This window comes from Aegilops tauschii, chromosome 3 (assembly GCF_002575655.3).
Source record: "Aegilops tauschii subsp. strangulata cultivar AL8/78 chromosome 3, Aet v6.0, whole genome shotgun sequence".
Classification (NCBI taxonomy): domain Eukaryota; kingdom Viridiplantae; phylum Streptophyta; class Magnoliopsida; order Poales; family Poaceae; genus Aegilops; species Aegilops tauschii.
Genome location: NC_053037.3, coordinates 36606584 through 36619046, shown reverse-complemented (window position 1 = coordinate 36619046; position 12463 = coordinate 36606584). Strand labels below are relative to the sequence as shown.

At 45.4% G+C, this 12463-nt stretch overlaps 1 protein-coding gene and 1 pseudogene across 1 annotated transcript; both read left to right on the top strand.

Moving 5' to 3' along the window:
* Nucleotides 1–759: 759 nt before the first annotated feature.
* Nucleotides 760–2237, top strand: LOC109786049 (transcription termination factor MTERF8, chloroplastic-like; annotated as a pseudogene).
* Nucleotides 2238–5647: 3410 nt separating this feature from the next.
* LOC109786050 (ubiquinol oxidase 2, mitochondrial) lies at nt 5648–12404 on the top strand. Its single transcript, XM_020344626.4, has 5 exons — nt 5648–5867; nt 9695–9924; nt 10025–10153; nt 11586–12074; nt 12155–12404. The coding sequence occupies exons 1-5, from the start codon at nt 5648–5650 to the stop codon at nt 12212–12214; spliced, it is 1128 nt and encodes a 375-aa protein (XP_020200215.1). The 3' UTR covers nt 12215–12404.
* The last annotated feature ends 59 nt before the right edge of the window (nt 12405–12463 follow it).

Genomic DNA, 12463 nt, shown 5'->3' with positions numbered 1-12463 from the left:
ATGGGAGGTTTGTTTCTGTTGTTGAATGCTGGAGTGCAAAGTTGTTGCTTTCTATGTGTTGCTTTTCGTGAAGGGTTCAGAGTTCAGACAAGTACCATGTTGGGCCACCTACAGAGGAAAAACAAGGTTGCACTCTAATTTCATTAGATTTTGGATTGAGTGAATAATGATAGTCGTGTGCCTATTGATGATTCTCCAATATATCACTTTGAGTTTGAGGTACGTGAGCTGTATATAAAGTACCAGGACAAGTTGAATAGATTTTTTTTAGGGGTACAAGTTGACTAGATTTTTTTGGGAGTGCTAAGCGTCGGCCGACGGATCTTTTCTCACGAGCCTCACAAAACTATTTTGCAACAGAGATCATATTGCAGAAAATATTTGTAACAAAGATTGCGTTGTAGAAAAAAAGTTTGCAATAGAGATTATGTTTGAGATTTTTTTTACAACAGAGGTTCTGCTGCAAAAAAAATCATCTCCAGCGTCGAGTTGCCACGGCAACATTCCCCATGTTTCGGAAACATGAACGATGTTGCAAAATCTTAAGACTTGCGATGCCTGAGACTGAACCGACATGTGGTTGACTCTCGACGAGGCGGACGCAGAGCGTAGAATCGGCGGGATGATTCTAATCATTTTTCGATTTTTTTTAGGGGTACAAGTTGAATGGGCGCTAACCAACCGTCCCTGAGACGGCAAGGGTTCCATTTTTTGGAGTGGCAAGGCTTCAAGGCCCACTACCAAAAAGGCCCAGTACGCTCACATTTTCCGGTTCGACCAGACCACGCAACTAGAGTCTCGCTCGCTCGCCGCCGCCGCTCGTTTCCCCATCCCCTTGCCGCCGCCGCCGCCGCCGCCATGCTCCGGCTCCGGTGCTGCGTCCTCACTCAGCTCATCTCTTCTCCACCCCAGTCTCCCGCCTCCCATCTCCGCCGCCCCATCTCCGCCGCAGCGCCCGCCATCTCCCCGAACCCTACCAGCTTCGCCGTAGAGGACTACCTCGTGGAAACCTGCGGCCTCGCCCGACCCCAGGCGCTCGAGGCCTCCGCCAAGCTCTCCCACCTCAAGTCCCCCGCCAACCCCGACGCCGTCCTCGCCTTCCTCGCCGGCCTCGGCCTCTCCGGCGCCGACGTCGCCTCCGTCGTCGCCAAGGACCCGCTGTTCCTCTGCGCCAAAGTGGAGAGGACCCTGGCCCCCGTCGTCGCGGGGCTCACCGGCCTCGGCCTGTCGCGCTCCGAGATCGCGCGCCTCGTCTCGCTCTCCCGTCACAGATTCCGCCGTGTGTCCACCGTCTCCAATGTGCAGTACTACCTGCGCTTGCTCGGCTCCTTCGAGAACCTCCTCCGTGCTGTCAGCCGTGGCTTATGCCTTCTCTTGGCCAACCTCGAGACGGTGGTCAAGCCCAATGTCGCTCCTGCGGGAGTGCGGGCTAGGCGACTCCGACATTGCCAAGTTGTGCGTCGCGCAGCCATGGCTGCTCGCCTCCAACTTGGAGCCCGTTCGGGAAGTGGTGGCACTTGCCGAAGGTATAGGTGTGTCTCGTGGATGTAGGATGTTCAGACATGCATTGAACGCTGTTGCACGCCTCAGCGAGGGGAAGATCGCCGCCAAAGTGGATTACCTGAAGACGACGTTTAGGTGGTCAGATGCTGAGGTCCGCATTGTTGTGTCCAAGTATCCATTTGTGCTGATAAGTTCTAACCAGATGCTGCAGAGCAAGTCAGAGTTCCTAATCTCTGAGGCGGGGTTGGAACCAGCATACATCGCTCATCGGCCGGCATTGCTCTTGTACAGCATGGAGGGCCGGATCAAACCCCGGTACTATGTTCTAAAGTTTCTTAAGGAAAATGGATTGCTTGATCATGACCGAGACTACTATAATGCAGTCATGCTGGCAGAGAAGGTATTCATGGGAAGTTCATATGCCCTCATAAGGAAGCTGCGCCGCACCTCACGAAAGACTATGATGCCGCTTGCAAAGGGGAAATGCCGACTAATTTCAGATTCACATGAGCCATGAGCGGGTTATGAAAATTCCTAACTGTGTGTTGGTTGTCCGTTGATGTATGTCTGCTAGATATCCTGGGCTAGTCGTTGCTAACGTGTGATGAAACTGATAGTTTGTTTCTGAATCCTGATATGTAGTGCCATCATTCAGTTGAGAAGAAACCATGGCTTCGTTATGAACTTCTTCGTCCGCATTAATGATTTCAAACACACGTATTGGAACTAAGAAAGTGTGAGATGAAGCCATTCTGCAATGCAAATTAAAATTTCAGTTTTCAAGTTAGTTGCTGGTGCATTAAGAGTTTGAGACAATGGGCCTGTTTGCATCCAGCCAGCAACAGCCTTACGAAAAATATTTGGGTATTGACTGGCTTGTTGGCCTTTGGTTGGAAGCAGAGTTTTTGGTTATGCGCCAAAGTTTTGGTTGCTCGTTTAGTTCTAGCATCAGGTTGTTGTAGTATCCACGCGGCAAAATAGTGCACTAATTTTTTGGCGAGCCCTGATTTGGCAAATCTGGTACGGGCGGCATCCAAACAGCCCCGATGAGCCAAGGTAAGGTCTCCTTCATTGTGGGTAATGAACTCCTAATGTTCTATTCATGTTTTTGCAATTCATAGTGGATAATTGGAGGATCTTATTTAGGTAAATACTCTTTTCTGAGAGCAACTGGAGGGGATGTTGCCTCCTGGTTTTAGTGATTCGTATTTAGGAGTATCAATTAACCTGTCTCTGGCTTAATCTTATTTTCAGTTGTTGTTTGATCTAAAAATAATTTAGGTTTGCTCATATGCAGATTCACAGCAATCCACTTTTGCTCTAGTTAGCTAACTAATTATAGATGTAGTCTTTCAGCTATCAGCTATTGAAAGTCTCTGGAAGTGAGTTCACTTAAGTTATGCTAAATTAGTACGACTTTACTTGGTTCGGATGTAATGGTTTGGAGCCATTTGTCCTACTGGAAATACCTACTGGGCTGTAGGATAAATGGGCAGGACCCACATCTGTACATGTTATTTGCGAAAGAGAGATGCTCACTTAAATAAACTTTGAACTATCACATAGAGTTGGGTTGTAAGCATTGGCATTATTTAAGAAAGTAAACAATAAACAATCAGATGCATGGCTATGGTCTGTGGTACAGGTTCCAATAAATTTCCTCATTTTCGTGGTATATAGGACGAACTGGAATAGGGAAAATAAGTTTAAGTTGTCAGGCTGATTTTTGGGAGAAAGTCATATGTAACAACTAATTTCAACTAAAGATGTTTTAACACAATAATTGGTTGCCCATGTTACCTTTTGACAATGCTTTGAGAACTAAATTTTATGTAGGACGTTGGCTCAAAATGCGGCTCGCCATTTAGTGAGAATCTAATGTCTTTACGAAGTGTATGGTTTAGCATTTTATACTATTTACTGAGACAATGGTCCAGACCGGACCGATGGCAACATTGTATACTATTTACTGACACATGGCATACCACTCATGAAGGAACTATCCTTTTTTAGATCTTCATTGCATACGCTCTCTAATTTTTTGTTCATGTTTTTCCTTTTTCCACACTTGCTAAAATATTCGACTTTATAGTTATGTTATCTGGGGTACACATCCACATGTCTGCTTTCTGTGATGGCTTATATACTCTAGAGATTATCTTGAATTTTGGGACTCGAAAACGTTCTCTGACTTGGCTTTGTCTATATTCTGCATTGTTACTCCAGATAGAATCCACAGTAGTTAGGTAATTTTGCTTGAAAACTTCTGACTGATGGACATGCTGGTCCAATGGCAACACCAGCCAACCATGTACTCACTCCGTCCGAAAATACTTGTCATCAAAATGGATAAAGGGAGATGTATCTCGAACTAAAATACGTCTAGATACATCCCTTTTTATCCATTTTGATGACAAGTATTTCCGGATGGAGGGAGTACAACTTTTGTAGTCAAAGCAAACTGATGGTTGTGTATAGATGATGTTTTACATAGCGGTTCGATGCTAATTAAAGTAACTTCTCTTGTGCTCCATGATTAGACGATTGCCTTCTTGGCCCTTGAAAATAACATTGGACAAATTACTGTTTCGTATGAAGTACTCCTCTTATTTTCCTTGATAATAATTTCCTAGGTGTGAAAATCTCTCTATCAGCCTGTTCTTGTTAAAGAAGACGCACTGGTACATATGATTCAGAGCGTTAACACTTGCCACATTCTTTTTCCAGGTATTCAAGATCATGTGAGCTGCTGGATCTGTTTGTATGTCGCCTGAACCCTACCTAGTGCTCTGAATCGCCTTGAGCAAAAAGTTGGGAGTCTATCACAGATCGATTCAAAGCTGAGGTGTTATCTCTTAAAAGAATACCGAACGTTTGTTTAACTGGATGTCCAGAGTCTTGCCCCTAAGCGTTCGATGAAACCTAATCCGCTTATTTAGTAAATTAATGACAAAGTTGCAGCCATAAGACAAATTACGCAAAGGAAGTTTGCTGCTTAATGCAGTGGTGGGATTAATTCATGATACAAAGCAGTTAAACACCAGAGGAAACAGAGAACTATAACGGCACAGCGACCAGCCGACCACATGGCCAGGAACTAAGCTCATTGCCCTCCCACTGTTGTTGTGGATGCTATTTCCCACAAAGTCATGCTTCTAAACAAACTTGATATTTATGGGCTGGGTCTTGAACATGGGAAGGTTATATTCTCATGATCTTTAGTTTGCAACTCCTTTTTCTCATTATAAAGAAGGTAAAGTTTGGGAAAACTATTATGTGCAAGAAGGTTTTATTTTTGAGCTAACAAACTAACTATGCATCACAGAGAGGGCACCCCCTGAACCCATGGGCATATGCACCCACTTTTTTTTAAAAAAAAAATGCATTTTAAGCACGTTTTAAAATGTCAAAATATTCAAAAGAAAATATCATGCATACATGTTCGCAAGCAAATGTGTGTACGTGATACAAAGTTTTGTGAAAAAAATATATTTTTGTTTTGTCTCTGCAAAAAATTTCAGTTCTTCTAAATAGTGTTCCACGACATAATTTTTTGTCTTTTTTGCACAGGCCGTAAAAAAATTATTTTTTCATGAAACTTTATGCATGCACATAGAACATGGAGACGTACCTGTGCAACTTTTTTTCAGATTTTTTTAGCATTTAGAAATGTGTTTTTCAAAGTGGGTTCTTATGTACCCGGGTTCATCCATTCACTTCTCTGCATCCAAAGTCGTCCTCACGTTTACATTTTTGCCCCTTTTGCAAGAATATCAAGGGAGGCGACCTCATGGGACATTTAGGCGACCGCAAGACCTTGGAGTTGGACATGCTAAAAGCAAGTCTAGTAGGGTCGTCATATATGGAGTGAATAGCGTAAAACTACCACTTTTCGTGTTATGGTTTCAAAAAACTACCGAAAATTTGTTTGTGACTGATAACTACCACTTTTGACGTCGACTGTTTAAAAAAAAAAACGCCCGTTGCTAAGAAATTAAACCGGTTTGTGACAGGTCGGGCCCGCACCTAAACTAACCGTTAGTTTGACCGTTAGCTACATGTGTGGCCCACATGTCAGTGTCTCTTCCTCATAAAAAAGCAATTAGGTCATGTAATCTTTTGAAAAAAGCAATCGGGTCCCTCCATGCCCGTGTGCCCGCAGCCATGCTCGCCGGCAAGCAGCCGCCGTGAGGAGCTCGCCGGCCAGCAACCAAAGCGCCGCCGTGGAGCTCCCTCCCGTCGCTCGTCCTCGTCCAGTACGCGCAGGGTGTGGGTGGACGGCTCCGTCGCCCTTCTGGACGCCGCCATGGAGAACCGCATCCAGGGAGGCCTCCCGCCGGAGTTAGCCGCCCATGCCACCCGCAGTCGCGCCCCACCCACGCCTGGAACTTGCACGAGCGGTGGCTGCTGGGGCTCGCCGGCAATGCGGGGCAGTGCCTCTGGCGTTGGCGCCATAGCTCCAGGCCGTAGAGGACGGCGCGTCAAGATGCAGACTACAGGGGGAGAAGAGGATTCGGGGAGAGGAGGCAGTAGTGGAGGCGGAGGAGTGGCCGGCCGGCGCCGGCGAGGTGGAGGAAGGGGCGGCTGGCGCTGGTGGAAGGAGAGGCGGTTGGTGCTCCGTCGCCATGCTGGACGCTGCCGTCCGCAAGAACGTCGTTGTGCGGGTGGATGCGGTCGTGCACGTGGGCCAACAGTGTGGCCGGTGCCCATGGCCGCGTTGCTATCTCCGGTGAGCTTCGGGGTCTTTCACCGATGGGGAGTGAGCCAGAAAGCGTCGAAGAAGGAGAAGGAAGGCAGAGAGGAGTGAAGGAAATGAGGAAGAGACACTGACATGTGGGCCACACATGTCAGCTAACGGTCAAACTGACGGTTAGTTTAGGTGCGGGCCCGACCTGTCATAAACCGGTTTAATTTTTTAGCAACAGGCGTTTTGGGTTTTTTGAAACAGCCGACGTCAAAAGTGGTAGTTATCAGTCACAAACAAATTTTCGATAGTTTTTTGAAACCATAACACGAAAAGTGGTAGTTTTATACTACTTACTCTCATATATGCTCCATATGCATTTGGAGGCTAGGCAAGCAACTTGCAAACTCAGAGTCACCATATATCTCAGCCTCCATGTTTTGGATGTAGCAGGGTACCCCCCACCCCAAAGCAGTTGACTCTCGACGTGCAGTGCCCAGTTCCAGCCGGCGACTCCCCATTGCTGGCTACGTAGCACGGCCCCCACCTCTGCAGCCGTATGTTGCTTCTCGATACAGTGCTCCGTTGCTGCATACCCCCACCTAGTCGGCCAGCCGTTGCTTGCCACCGAGTGTTGCCTCCCGATGTACAATAGCCCGATATGCACATAATAGTCGGCCGTATGTATGTACTAGTTGGCCTGCATCTCTTTCTTGCAACATGGTTGTACGTGTACATGGTTTAGACTCAGTCTGGGGCAAATTTCTTAAACTAAATGTTGCCTTTGCCCTATTCTCATGGCATTAGCCTTATATACGTGCTTATCCATGGCAAGATAGGCTCTACAAGTTGTGTTAGTAGTCTCTCGATCTCTCTCGGTCGGTTTGACCGTGTTAATTACTACTCCCTCCGTTCCTAAATATTTGTCTTTTTTTAAAAAATTCAACAAGTGACTACATACGGAGCAAAATGAGTGAATCTACACTTCAAAATATGTCTATATACATCCGTATGTGATAGTCCATTTGAATTCTAAAAAGACAAATATTTAGGAACGGAGAGTAGTTGAATGCGTACTCTTTATATTTCGTGTGTGCATTATTTTTCCAAGTGTACACTATACGATTAGTATGACACGTATCGCTCCAAACTCGTCTATGGCTCATCGTTCGAGACTATGTAAGTACACGATTGGCCGGACAAATAGGCTTGAACCCTGTGGATCCCATATGTCAGAATCCCATTGGGAAGAAGCACTTTTTTGTCCGTAATAAGGAGAAACTTGCTTAGATACGGCCATGAACCTGGTGGATACCGACTATCAGTCTCTCCATATACAGTCCTTTTCCGACAGATCTTGTTTGTTGACCACGTTGACAACGGCAGATGACGGCGCTGTAGCGAGCACATCAAGGAGGGGATGGTGAGGCCATCAAGGAGGGGATGGTGAGGCCTTGGACAGTAACGAACCGGATCCCGGGAGGACACGACGGTGAAATCCTAGGCAGAGGGGAATAAAAGAGTTAACTGATTCCGGTGCGGGGTGGGGCTGTCGCCGCCGGGGAATAACAGGGGTTGTGCAGGGTTAGAGGGATGGCCGAGCCAGAGGTTTAAGGTAGATTGGGGCGGTGAGGTGTGCACGGAAGCGCTGCCGACTGCGAGAGACGGTAGTAGGTGGCCCTGCCAACGCTGCGAGAGACGGGGCAGGCAGACCAGCCGGCACTGGTTTGGGTGGTTGGAGAAGGAAGAAGATGAGAGATATAAGAAGCACAACAATTGTTAGATTTATTGAAAGTCAACAATGGCAGAATTGACTATTGTGACTTTTTTTAAAAAATGGAGGCATTTTCTTGCGTACGGCCATGTGAACATATGTGGGCCCCTACTATTGGCCAGTCTCACAACTCATCTTGAGACGCGACAATTGAGGTTGGTAGTGATGAAAATGATTTCAACCTCCGACAAAGTTTCAGATTATGGATGAAAACGAAGATCAACTCGGAAACATGATGTAGCCGCGGTGGAAATACTCGAATTGGAGGTGCAAATGGTCTAAAAGCCATGGGGCACCATAGGCCAAACGGGGCCCCACAGCCTTTAGGTGCCCTCAGCCCTAGGACTCCTAGGGGCGCCTAAGGAACGTGGGGCCCACCTGTTGTGAGGCCAAGCCTCCATGGTCTTTTGGTTCCTTTAAACTTCCAAAACTATTTTTGTTTTATTTTCCTCAGATTTTTTTTAGGTAATTTTTTTGAAATACAAAAATACCTAAAACAAAAACTAGCACTAGGCACTGGATTAATATCTTACTTCAATAAAATTTTAAAAAATTATGCATGGAGTGTTTATAATTGATAGCACTATAATAGAAATTATACTAAAATGTTGATACGTTTGAGACGAATTAGCATCCCAAGCTTAATCCATACTCGTCCTCGAGCATGTAGATGATAAAAAGGTAAATTTTGAAGGATGAATGCTACTAATCATGATATTGATTTAACTGATGTATCACCTACGCTAAATATAAAGCAGTAAAATATATTTAGCAAAGGTCTAAATAATATGAAAACTTGAGAGTTTTGGCAGAAATGTATACACTACTCTCTCTGTCTTATAATATAAGTTTTTGCAATTTATTTTAGCTTGCAAAAATGTCGTGTATTATAGGACGCAGGGGTACTAGATAGCCTAGTGTATGAGATGCGATGTATGCCCCACTGATGGCGAGTACGTCCCACTTTGGCATGCATCCACCTAGTGTGAACTTAACTGTGCAACTTATATTCCATTCCGCTTGTTCGCTTTTTTATGTCTCATGTTGCATTTGGACTTACCATACCAGTACAGAGCCTTATAAAAGAAATATATAATTTGTCCGGAGTGCTCTTACAATTGTCATTGCTGATGTCAGCCGCATCGGACGGGAGACAATAGGATTAGGCAAGTCATTCCGTACGAGATGCATTTCCACGCAATAACAGCATCGCAAGCTATATCTTGGATCTGCTAAGAAAAAAGAAACCACGTCTCATTTTCTCTTAAGAGATCGAGATTCTTGACGTGTTTGCCATGGCGATTTTCTTGCCAACTAAAAGCTGGCGATGTAACTCAATTTTATCTCAAATTTTCATCGCAACTCAGAGCACCATTCGATCTCATGCAGCTTGGCACTGTGACGAGTTGGTACACGAAGTAACATCGCACAATCTCTGGTCCACAGAGGATGCGAGCACATGCATGCAAAAGGAGAAACAGCGTGGTACACACTCGCTCGCATGCATGCATGCATGCTCTTCAAGTTACCTCAAAAAAAAAAAAGTTGCCAACTTGGCATGCACTGCATGCAGGGTCAGCAGCTAGGAAGCACAAGGGCAACTACCTACGTCTCTTCTCTCCCCTCTCCGCGTATGTATATAAGACCCATCACCGTACACACCGTTTCTGATCTACACCAAAACCCATACCCATAGGCCCCAAATATACACCAACACTAGTGTCCTTGTCCAGGCTCGGCAAGAAATGGCCATGGTGCAGTCGGTAGCGCGGCGCGGCGCGAGGGCGGTGGGGCGCGCTTCTTCTCCGTGGCCGGCCGCTCACCGGCGGCGCTCGGCGTCGGCGCCGCGCGCACGGCTGCCACGTTAAAGCAAGGGGAGAAGGAGGCGGCGAGCTACTGGGGCGTGGCGCCGGCGAGGCTCGTCAAGGAGGACGGCACCGAGTGGAAGTGGTCGTGCTTCAGGGTGCGTACTCGCCCGTGAGCTTGTTGCCTGATTATTCATGGCGTCACTTATTATGGCTTGTCGACTGAGCTGCATGCATGGGTGAATGGCGCATCTGCAGCCGTGGGATGCGTACGAGGCTGACGTGTCCATCGATCTGACGAAGCACCACCGGCCGGCCACGCTCGGGGACAAGGTGGCCTTGTGGACGGTCAAGGCGATGCGCTGGCCCACCGACCTCTTCTTCCAGGTAGTACTTCCTCATTCTTCGTTTTGATTAGCACAGTTTTCTGTCTTAAATGTATTTCCATTTGGTTATTATATACTGACAAGTCAAAGCTGTATTCCCTGAATCCGTGGGCGCTTGGCAGCGGACGATCTGGACCGTCCACTGAGTTGAGGTGGACGAGTTCCGACTAACTAAGCAGAAAATCCTATACGATGCTCACCGCGTCAAACGACCAAACATGCAGGCCGACCTACTCAGCTCGTGTTTTTTTGTCTCTTCTTCATTTTTTCTGGTTTAATAATAATACCTTTGTGACATTTTATGTTTTTTCCTTTTGCATTTCAGTTTCTACAGGTCCTCTATCTTTTTTTATTTTTCTTTCTTTGTTATTTTTCTTCCATTATTCTTATTCTTATTTGGTTTTTTATCCTTTTTTGTTTCTTTCTTTAAGTCTTTTTCCTATGATTTATAGAAAGTTAGCTAAACTTTTTTGAGCATGTAATAATTTTTGCATGCATGAAACATTTCTAAATATGCGATTAAACATTTCATTTCACATACATGATCAGTTTTAAAAATTATTAATGTTTCTAAAATTACATAAAAATTATATAGAGGTTTTTTAAAATATTATTGCATATGGAGGTTTTTTAATTATGTGATATTTTTTCATATGCAGGACATATTAACAAAACATGATTTTTTTTAAAAATATAATTTTTTTCTACTGAAACTAATTTTATTTATACATGAATAATTTGGTGCTATGCAATAATATTTTATTCATATAAATGAACATTTTTTAGCCGATGATTTTTTTGGGAATTTTATAACTAATTTAATACAAGAATAAAATTGTTTGTATACTTTTTAAAATATGAAATGAATATTTTAGTTCATACCCCTCCGTAAGAAATATAAGAACGTTTAGATCACTAAAGTAGGGATCTAAACACTCTTATATTTCTTTACGAAGGGAGTACATATTAACATTTTTATCTGAATATGTGAACATTTTGTTATTTTACGCAATATAAGTTTTCCCCATTTTTGAAACTGGTTTTTTGACACGATTATTTAAATGATAGTTTTTCCTTTTTTGCAAATATATAGTACTTCCATTATTTAATCTTTTATTAATATTTTTCCATAAATCTGTTAACTTTAACAAATTAAACCTAAGTGGGTGATCTTGTGATGCGTGGAGCGGGTTTAACCACCTATTTGATACAACTCTCCACCGACCAACCTGAATTTTCATATCAAATTCGAAGTGAGACGATTAGAACTCATGTTTTTACGCTACTTGCAGTGGATCGATTGCAAAAAAAACATATGTTCAATCGGAACAATTTGTGTACATTTTCCATCGACTTGCCACAGCTAAAAGAAAAAAGAATTGTACACTTGACTTGCTCATAGTTCTTCTTTGCTTATGTACGCACGCACGCAGAGGAGGTACGGTTGCCGCGCCATGATGCTGGAGACGGTGGCCGCAGTCCCCGGCATGGTGGCTGGCGCGGTGCTCCACCTCCGGTCGCTCCGGCGCTTCGAACAGAGCGGCGGGTGGATCCGTGCACTGCTGGAGGAGGCCGAGAACGAGCGCATGCACCTGATGACCTTCATGGAGGTGTCCCAGCCGCGGTGGTACGAGCGCGCGCTCGTCGTCGCCGTCCAGGGCGTCTTCTTCCACGCGTACCTCGCCACCTACCTCGCCTCCCCAAAGGTCGCGCACCGCATGGTGGGGTACCTGGAGGAGGAGGCCGTGCACTCCTACACCGAGTTCCTCCGTGACCTCGAGGCCGGCAAGATCGACGACGTGCCCGCGCCGGCCATCGCCATCGACTACTGGCGCCTCCCGGCCGGCGCGACCCTGAAAGATGTCGTCAGGGTTGTCCGCGCCGACGAGGCGCACCACCGGGACGTCAACCACTACGCCTCTGTAAGCGTCGCCTCCGTCAAATTTGCCAAGCTGACATCAATTGCAGTCTTCTTTGTACTGAAATGAGTGCATGTGTGCAGGACATACATTGCCAGGGGCATGCACTGCGAGAGGTAGCTGCGCCGATCGGCTACCACTGAGGAAAGGGACTACTACGCACGCAATAAATTTGGAGCTTGTTTGGATGCAATTATCGTTGCTGTCTCCGAACCTTTTTTTTTAAATGTGCTGTCTCCGAACTTGTAAATGAAAGATTTAGTGTGTGGTCTACATATCCGTACAATTGTATGTGTTCCCGTTATGTTCATTAAATTGTATCCCTGCTTTGTTTACATCTTGCTTACGTTTGAATGTTGTGACACATTGATTAAAGCTGAATGGATAATATG